Source organism: Colletotrichum scovillei, assembly GCF_011075155.1.
Source record: "Colletotrichum scovillei strain TJNH1 chromosome Unknown Contig00006, whole genome shotgun sequence".
NCBI classification, from domain to species: domain Eukaryota; kingdom Fungi; phylum Ascomycota; class Sordariomycetes; order Glomerellales; family Glomerellaceae; genus Colletotrichum; species Colletotrichum scovillei.
In genome coordinates, this window is record NW_023336264.1 from 1,946,589 (window position 1) to 1,956,608 (window position 10,020).

The 10,020-nt window shown below is 52.3% G+C and overlaps 2 protein-coding genes across 2 annotated transcripts; both read right to left on the reverse strand.

Moving 5' to 3' along the window:
- Positions 1–220: 220 nt before the first annotated feature.
- HER10_EVM0010404 (beta-ketoacyl synthase domain-containing protein) lies at positions 221–7,286 on the reverse strand (the record flags this gene model as incomplete). The annotated part of the gene is made up of 2 exons (XM_035479864.1): positions 221–1,161; positions 1,229–7,286. 2 exons carry the CDS (start codon positions 7,284–7,286, stop codon positions 221–223), a joined length of 6,999 nt encoding a protein of 2,332 aa, XP_035333241.1.
- A 1,293-nt stretch (positions 7,287–8,579) lies between these two features.
- HER10_EVM0002799 (histidine permease) lies at positions 8,580–9,138 on the reverse strand (the record flags this gene model as incomplete). Its single annotated transcript, XM_035472494.1, has 2 exons — positions 8,580–8,587; positions 8,643–9,138. The coding sequence occupies 2 exons, from the start codon at positions 9,136–9,138 to the stop codon at positions 8,580–8,582; spliced, it is 504 nt and encodes a 167-aa protein (XP_035332324.1).
- Positions 9,139–10,020: the final 882 nt, after the last annotated feature.

A 10,020-nucleotide genomic window follows, 5' to 3' on the forward strand; every position in this document is an offset into this window, starting at 1 on the left:
TCCCCAAGGCTGGTGGAAAGCAGAACAGGGGCGAGGCGGCAGAAACAGCCCTTTCTCCCATAGTCCTGCTTCGAGAGTTCAATGTTCTTGATTCCTTCGCAGCACATCTGAAGCAAAATTGCAGCAAATTTATTAGTCGTGAAGATATGGTTGTGAAACATATTTCTTCTACAAAACAAAATAATGACGTCAAAGCTACGAAGCTTCGTTTGCTATAGTCTTACTTGATATCTCTCCTAATTTTCTCAAACAAGAATTTGTAGCCTTCCATCACATAACCCCAACGGCTCCCATCGGGATCCCGAAAGAGATCAAACAAATGAGGTTGACCGGGGCCAAGAGTAAGTCCCGACTGAACGCCCGCATTTCTCATGGCATCCACCGTGCGCTGGGCCTGCTCCCACGGAATCAGATCATCTCCAGTGCCGAAAACAATGTGCGTCGGTGACTTGTAGTTGCCCTTGACAATCTGGGCATAAGGGCTTGCGCGCACTACCTCATCTAGTGCGGGTTGCTCCAGCTTATTATATGCGGTCGCCGCGTGTGATGGCACGTCCAAGCCCGAAGGCAAGCCACGAAAGAGGACGGGTAGTGTCTGTCCGTGCCAGTTCATGTGCAGCACGACACGGCTGCGAGGGTCTTTTGGTGCTATCCAGCCCGCTGCTGCCATCATCTTTGGAGGCACATTGTATGCGGTGATGGGGGCAGGAGAGACCCCGTCAATGACATTGTAGGTCTCGTTTGCGAACCCACTCGAGTGGTCTGGGACATTTGGCTTCCGCCAGAATTCGTCCTCATAATCAGTCGGGCAATAGAAAGCAAGGATCGCATCGGGAGCTGGGATGCCACGCGGTACCGAGGTCCAGGCCAAAGACATGGCCAAGGTGCCCCCGGTCGACCAGCCGACTACCACAGCGCGGTCGCGATCGAGAAGGTTGTTAATTTTCGTTTGAGTTAGCTTCAGGTCTGGCAGGGTGTTTCTTGCCCAAGCATATGCTGTGGCGACATCAACAAGCGGCCCATTGAGGATGGTAGTCTCCGGGCAAAGCCTGTAATCCACGCTCACGGGTAAGACACCGTTGTCTAAAAGAAGTTGAATTTGACGCAGCCGCACGTCCTGACGTGACAGCATCACATGCCCTCCTCCGTGAACTATCAGACCTGTAGCGGAGCATCGTCAGCTCCGGTGTCTATGTACAAAATGCGAGCTTCTTGATTTAAATCATACCAGTAACCCAATTCCTATGCGCTGACGCCTGAGATGATGAAGGGTAGTGAATGTCTGCTCGGAGCGGAAGTTGCTTGTCTGTGTGCGTAAAGACAATGGTTTCAACGCCGCCAGCCTTCTCCTGGGGTATGCTGTGGTGTTGAGATGCATCTTGGACGGGCTGCTTGAAGCCGGTGATGACCCTGCAGACCTCAGACTCGCGTTTGTGGCCGCCCGTCCACGAGACGTGTTGGAATCCGACCTGCCTCATTGTGTCATCCCAGAATTCTGGGGTCGCGAGTACGTAGGGGCGGCCGTCGTCGTACAGCCACCAACCGTCCAGGAGACCGAACACCATGTCCAGCCAGTAGTTTCGTGTCGTAAGCTCAACGAGTGACACAAAGCCATGAGGTCGCAGGAGCTTGTTTATGTTGGTCAAAGAGTTGTGCAGGTTGGTGGTGGCGTGGATGCAGTTCGTGGCTAGGACGATGTCGTACTGCCCCAGATGCTGTGTCGCGGGCGGCTTCTCGATGTCGATAGTGCCATACTTCATACAATCAAGCCCGGCAAACTTGCGCTTGGCCCCAGACACTAGCGCGGAAGAGATATCGGTGAAGGTGTACTCGATAGGTACCCCCTTCTGCACAAGTCTGTCCACTACCCATCGCGTTGTTGCGCCTGTTCCCGCTCCCAGTTCAACAATGCGATACTTCCCATCAGGTCCAGGGGTGGAATTGGACAACGCCTTCTCGAGGAAGGATGTAAGAAGCTGGGAATTGATGATGAACATGGGGGCCGTCGCATACACGTCGTCTAGCACGCTGCGGTTCGCCTTGGTACCGAACAGAATCGATAGCGGATCCATCTTGCCACTCAGAATCGCAGCCATCTTTGAACCACAGATATTCAGGAGGGTATGCTCCTTGGCATGCTGGGGGAACTCCGCAAGGATGTCCTTGAAACGGCTGCTGGAAGGCGTGGTGTCGATGATTGTCTCTGAGCGGACGTACTGCCTGCCATCGTAGTCGGCCAGCTTGCCGCGTTGGAGGATTTTATCGAAAACTCCCAGCATACGGTCATGTCTCGCTATCACTGGGATCTTGGGAATTTTCTCGCCGGGCCCCAGTGCACTGAGGTCAACGCCGAGGTCCGAGAAGGCCTCTACGACGTACGCGAGAACCAAGTCTGCTTGCTTGTCGGCTACCTGAGTGTAGAAGTCACTGAAGCCGTACATTGCGGCGAATTTGTCGAAATCACCCTTGATGCCCTCAAACTCCTGAGCTGCACTGGCAAGGGCCGGGCTGGCTGGATATGAGAGAAGCTGCTCTGTCTTGAGCGGGATACGAGTGTTGTCGATGATGACGCTAGAGTCAGTGCCGTCTGTCGAGTAACCAGAGGACGGCGTTGGGGACGAGTCGGCCGTGCTGGGCTCCGTCGTTGCCGCATTTTCAACGGGTGCGGCGGCGTTAATGAGAATGTCGGTGAGGTCCCCGAAGGTGCAGGTGTCTGTGAAAGAGGATGCGTCGATGGCAACTCCAAACATCTCCTCCATGTCGCTCATAAGTTCCATGCAGAGAAGAGAATCCAGGCCGCGATCGATGAGATTCGTCAAGCGATTAAAGTCAGTAGCCGGGCACTCGAGATGGTTTCCTAGCAGTTCTGCTAGTCGCGGTATCAGATCAATGCGCTCGTTTTGCTCTTGTAAGACGGCTGGCTCTGCCACTGACGCGTGAGGCTGGGATTCAGAGTTGGAGATGATGTTTCGATTCGCTGGATTCGTGGGTTGGTCGAAAGGAACAGCTACGACGGGATCCTTCAAAACCTGAGGGGTCCCCTGAACCCTCTGAGATGCTTGTTGAGCTCCATAGCCATCGAGGTAGGCGCAAAGGGCTGAGAAGGTCTGCATATCCTGAAGTTGATCCTGCGGGATCAAGATCTTGAACACCTCGTTGACCTCAGATACGATTTCCGTAGCCATAAGAGAATCAATGCCCAATTCCTCAAGCGTGGTGTCATCATGTAATTGATCTGCCGGAACGTCTGTCATCTTGCTCAACAAGTCACGCAGCTCGTCTGCCACACTAGGAGCAATGGCTAGGCGGACCGGCGGTGAAGATGGCAGTATGCTATTGACTGCAGCCGCGATGCTCGGAAGAGAAATGGAAGCTGGCGATGGAGCCTTCAAAGGCGCTGCCTCAGTTGTGGCGGGCTTAATAGCTGTAGCCGAACTCCGTTGGGATGTTTTGGAAGACACAGCCTCAGAATTATCGGAAGGGTTCGCCCGGGACAGAATCTTGGCGAGAGATGCCATCCTAACTCTGCTAAACTTGGCTCCAAAAGCAACGAAAACGAGCTGTCCAGTGATCTTATCTGTGACGAAAATGTCGTTGCTGCTCTCCCTGTCGCTCGTAGCGGTGGATATCGCAAAAACATCCCAGCCAGGGCTGCTCCCTTCGGCCTGTGCCTTGCCGAAATCAGGCGACAATTGAACGCGGTCGACGTATGTAGAGACGAGCACATCATCTGGCGGACAAGGAGCAAGGCAGTTGGCGTATAGACCGGGGACCTGGAAGAAGTTGTCGATAGCGACGGGTGTAGAGATGAGATCTTGTGTGCAGGCAGGCTGTGCCTTGGGCAAGACAACATCGGCAACGACGGCACCGTCGCTGTTGCCGGCGACTCTGCGGACGCCTCGGTAAATGTCGCCGTATTGAACGACCCTGGAGAACACCTTGTACACAAGCTTGCCTTGGACAGCTTCGCCACCAGGCTGCGTTACCATCTCGGTAAACATCTGACCCATGTCTTGGTTCTTTTGCATGCGATGAAGGAGCTTGCTGGTCCGTTCTAGTTCAGTCGTGATGCTCTTGTCGGTTGACGGTACTATCTCGCACTTTCCGGTAGCATGCGTAGTAGTGACCTGCGATTGCCTATTTGAACGTTCTTGTGAGACGAAGGCAAAGTCGAACTTGCAACCAAGCTGATCCGAAGGACTCAAAACAAGCTGAACGATCCTATCCTGCCCCATTCCGAGGGGCGAGGAAATCTCCAGATCATCTACACGTGCAAAAGGCGCACAAGCGATGTTCTCAACGGCCGCGATCTGCTTGGCGGCCTGCATGACTAGCTCGATATACATAGTCGCTGGGCAAAGTGCCTCGTTCAGCACAGCATGGCCACTGACGAGCACCTTCCAGCATTCGGAACGAGGATCGATGGTGAAAGTCGCCTTTTTGGGACCACGGGATGCCCCATCTTGGAACTCGGATAGCGTAATGAGCACCGGCTCTGGCTCTGGCTCGACGACAAGAGACTCGGGCGCTTTCGCCGGCACTTGAGACAGCTCAGATGAGATTCCCGCCTGAAGGTCGAAGTCCAGCCAGTGTCGCGTCTTCTCGAACTGGTAGGGAGGAAGATTCAGGGCTTGATAGCTTTGCTTCTGGAAATGGTGGAAATGCCAGAACTGAACATGGTGGCCATGCCTCCAGAGATTGACGGTTGTGTCTGCTACTGAATTCAACGCGTCATCCCGAGTCAAGTTAATGGGACAGAACAGGTGGTCATCGGTGTTGCTGCTAGAAAGAGCGCGTCTAGCGATGCTAGTAACCGCTGAGTTAGACCCAGCTTCCAGCCATGTGCATGCGCCGAAGCGGGCCTCAATACGTTTCACGGCATCTTCGAAGTAGACGGGTGAGCGAGTGTGATCGGCGACTTGCTTGGCCGTGATGTCGAACCACGCCTCTCCCATCGAGCAGGTCTCGAAGTGAATCCTTGGCTTAGTGAAAGACAAGCCCTCGACGAGCTTCTCCAAGTCCGCAAGAATCGGGTCGCTGAACCTCGAGTGGAAGCCGTGCGTCACATTCAAGACCTTGGCCCTGCCTTTAGGACTTCTGCTCATGAATTGAACGTGAGCAGCATCGACTGCAGCAGAAGACCCCACGAGAACATGACTTGAAGGACCGTTGAAGCAAGCTATCTCGAGACGGTAGTCAGAAGAGATGTCTAGTCTCTGCACTATTGAGATGAGGTCCTTCGTGGTCTCGTAATCGGCCTCCAGAGCAATCATGGAGCCCCTTTCCGAGCCCCATTTCTGGCGCATCAAAACGGCTCGCCCATATACCAATCTGAGGCCGTCCTCAAGAGACAGAACGCCGGCAATGACCATAGCGACAAGCTGGCCGAAGGAATGACCTAGAACGCAGTCAATCTGCAGGCCGCAAGCGATCCAGGACTGAGCGCAGGCATAGTGAAGGGCAAACTGCATCGTCTGCAGCGAAACCACATCATCAACTGGCTGGGTCGCAAATATACCCGGGTAGATCCCCGGGTGTGAGAAGCCTTGTATTATGCCGTTGCATTCGTCAAGATACTTGCGAAGGAGTGCCGAACTGTCATAGACGTGCTTGCTGAGGCCCACAGAGCGGGAGGTCTGGCCGCCGAAGATGATGACAACTGGATTGGGCTTGGGGCTGATCTGGCAAAGAGGTGACTCGGAATTGAAAGTCACAACCTGAAGTTGATTCTCCAACTCTGAAAGGCTTGAAGCTGTCGTTGCAAGCATGTTTGGGAGAGTCCGATTCTGCCTCTCGCTCAAGTTGAACGCGAGATCAGCCAGTATTTCGACCTCTGAAGCCGAGCCCCTGCGGAGAAAGGAGATGTAGTCTAGCAGTTTGGCGGCGTTCTCGCCGAGGCTCTTGACGCTGTTGGCAGTAATAATAACCGGAAGTTTATCGAGGTTATTTGATGCGACGGCTCGGTGACTCCGTGCCAGGGCGGTCTTCGAAGGCGGTTCCCTGACAAGCATGGCGGCGATACTACCAGCTGCCCCGTAATTGTTCACACAAGCGATGAGTGTATCGGCAACCCAAGGGATGGTCTCTGTCGGGATTGACATTCGCCCAGGAACCAGGCTAATCTTGGGATGAGGAGATTGAAAATGAGCTTGTCTCGGAATGGCGCGATACTGCATCATCAAAAGAGTCTTGATGAGACCAGCGACTCCAGAGGCCCCTTCAGTATGGCCGATGTTTCCTTTTACAGACGCAAAATGAAGAGGGACATCTCTGTCCCCGCTGGCAAAGACCTCCTTGATGGCGCCGAACTCGAGGGGGTCGCCAACGGGCGTCCCGGTACCGTGAGCTTCAACGTAAGTAACGTCTTCAGCCGCGATACCAGCCGTAGTCAAAAGCTTGCGGTAGAGTTCCGTCTGTGACGGGCTATACGGAACGGTGATGGGCACTTTGCTGCTGCTCTGCCTAACAGCGGTAGCGAGTATCGTACCAAGCACATTATCGCCGTCGGCAACCGCATCAGAAAGTCGCTTCAAAACGACAAGGCCGACTCCCTCGCCACGGCAGTAGCCGTCAGCACTGGCGTCAAAGGACTTGCTCGCGCCAGTGGGGCTAAGAAATGAGGCGGCAGCCAGGTTCTGGTAGAAGAACGGGCTGGTGAAAATGGAGACACCACCGGCGATGGCGCTCTTGCAGTCGCCGTGCAGGATTGCTTTGCAGGCGGCGTCGATGGCGACTGCTGATGATGAGCAGGCCGTGTCCAGGGCAATTGAAGGCCCAGACAACCCGAAGAAGTGGCTGATCCTGCCGGGAACGAAGGCTCTCAGAGTCCCAAGAGCAGAGAATGCGTTGGCCGGATGGCTGGCTACGTTGTCATTGTAGTCTGACGCACATACGCCGATAAAGCAGCCGACGTCCAAGTCGGGCTTGCGGGGGCCGAAGAAGCCGGCCGACTCAAGAGCTTGGTAGGAAACCTCTAGCAGGAGTCGTTGCTGAGGGTCTAAGGACGCTGCTTCGCGGCCTGACTTCTTAAAGAAACGATGGTCAAAGCTGGCAATGTCGTCAAGGTAGTTTCCGAAGTATACTGTCTTGTCCGTGTCACGTTGGTGTTCGTGAGCAGGGAAGCGTCCGCTGGGTGGTTCGCTTAGCTTCGACTCTCCCGCATCTAGCATGCGCCAAAACTCCTCAACTGAGTCGGCGCCGGGAAATTTGCAACCCACGCCGACAACAGCAATGGCGTTCGGTGGCATGTACTCCGTGAGGAGGCCGTCTGTGCTAGTGGTAGACATTGTAGGGTGTGGTTTATAGTTCTCCTTGTTAAAAGGAGTTAAAGAAAGTTGAAGGTGCCGGTTGACGTTTGGAGAACTGGAGTTTCTTCAACGTGGGCACAAGGCCATCTCAAATAACTCAATCTCTAATAACTCCAAATCCGGAAGTAATTCATCGTCCATCGGTTTGCAGATGCAATTGTGCCTCAAAGACGACTTGAGATATCTGGAACCAATCATAATGTCTCAACCGAGTTACAAGGGTGCTAGGCCCGCAGAAGGAATCCTTGAGGGCAGTCTGAATGCACGAACTCGGGTCTCTCTGACTTGCCCCAACTCGGGTCCCGTGTCTATTTAACATTCCAATAGCGTGAATATACAACATGGATTATTATTGGCCTCAAATTCCCATTGCAACTCATGATATCTAGATTGGTGAGGCTCATATCATTCGTTACAGATGGACCTGAAGCAAACACTCCGCAAGACATGTCCTGTTTGTAATTTCCTCGAACATAGCCATTGAATCATTGATTTCCTTTTCAAAATCCTTCACGGGTAGTCTCGTGAGACTTTTGCAATAAATGTATTAGCAGTGCTTCTAGTTTAGTGAGCCTGGCTTCGTGCCTAGATCCGTCTTTGTGCTTCAACAAGTACTAGCCCAAGCAGTGTTGCACATTTGGTTTTGCTCTGGTGTGGCTCTTGTTGATGCACCAACTGTCCGTAGCCTAGCCGTTGACTTACGGAGAATTGTGTTGCTCCAGGCACTACATGGGTTTGTTTGATCGACACATAATAGGTACCTTAGGAAAGTGCACAACTGACTGATCTGCAGCTGTCATCGCGACTCTTCCTCAGGACGCATATGAGCTCAAGCTTCTAAGCTCTGGCGATGACAATCTATCCCATCAACTGCCAGAAGGTGCCAGGATGTCTCAGCCGTCTCCAGTCTTTTTCCAACTCCAACTTTAACTCAAAGTCATTTATAAAGTAGGCGGGTGAAAGGGAAATAGGGTCAGATAGATATGCATTTCTCACTTCCCCACAAGGCACGCACATACATATTGACGCTATCTAGTAGATGATAAGATTTGTAAGCACGTTTGTGCCTTTCTTGTCTCCATAAACTTTCAAAGTGCGTCTCATTGACAGCCAGAAGCATTGAGATACTTCTATACTACATAAAAATTTGCTAACAGCTTGAAATACTTTGGAGGCGTACGGGAAAGCTGAGGGTGAACGATTGGAGCCCGGGTACCCAATATAACGGCCTCAACTCCTGTACATCTCAATGATCTCATTGAAAGAGCACAGTCAGAGTCCTGGAAAAGGTTAGCAATATTCTAAGTCTGGGAATCTTCTGAATGGTGTACTTACTCCAGTTTCCGACAAGGTTATAGTTGATGTTCCGATGAATGGTGCCGAGAGCCATGCTGAAGGTACTTCGCCTTGGGTAGGGGTTCGAGCCAGAACCGACGGCCAAGCCGTTATCGACACGAGACAGGCCGGGATCACCGTTACCGCGGTCAGACTGTGCACCAAAGTTGACGAAGACGTTGGCGTAGCCGGTGACTTGAACTTCGAGATGGACGTTGAAGATACCGTCGCGGCCGGTGCTTCTCCAGGCGCGGTACTCCAGGCGGTGATCACGAGCCGAACCGGCCCAAGTGTTCAAAGGAAGCTGCGAAAGAGTGGGAGTGGCGCCATCAAAGACGTGGGCTTCAATATCGCCGCGAAGGTCGATGCTGATGGCGGGGAGTTCGGCTGGGGCACCGCGGTAACCGACGCATGTCAGGCCCCGCTCCTGTACCAGAGGTTGGAGAACTGGCGAGCATGAAGCCAGAGCAACAAATAAAGCAAGAAGCCAGAGCATCTTCAAAGCTGAATACAACGAGTGTCTTGTACAAGTAAGAAAGAATGTTGTGAGTTGGTAACGAGCTGGCGAGATGTTCTAAATGAAGAGCTCTCATCGCCCGGGGCTTTGAGTTCATAGCTATATACTTCTATTTACCTGCGCAGATATCATGGAACTCGGCATCTCCGCGTAGTACAACATCTACGATCTCTGTAATCTTCCATCAAAAATTCAAATATATGACTACGGAGTTCTCGGTGTTCAGTATTATGCCTTATTGTTCTCGAATCTGCCCAGTTGGAAATGAGGCTCAGAACACGGGCCTAAAAGCGCCCACAGCCAATAGTTTGCGACATCACTAGAGGATCGCTTGAAAGCTTGGTATATTTTTACGTCAGCTTATTGATTCCAGAACGTTTCCGATTCCGGCACGCTTTTCCGAATTGAAGTGGCAGCTTCTGTTAGTGGAATATTTACAATTCTTAGTTCAGAACTCTGAGCGAAGGCACTGACTCTTGCAAATTATCACGAGAATGCAATCAAACTTACACCCAATACAATGATTGCTTGCGAATGGAACCCGCGGAGTTCGCAACTTCGCTGGTTCATAGAGCATATAAGTCCCCAGCCGCTTTTTGCCGGAATACTAACCTGCAGCATTTGATGTATCTCTTCAGTCGTTCGAAGACAACTATTAAGTACGCTCTCTGACATTTGAGCACTTTCACTACCTGCCTTGATTCAGTCCATCGCATTTTATCGATCACAGTTAATTTTCAACATGCGTTTCTCCGTTCTTCCTGCCATGGCCCTTTTCCTGTATGTTCTTGAGGTTCATCCTTGAATACTCGTAACTTCAGGTCGCTAACGCTCGCAAGGGGATTTTCCATGGCTGACATG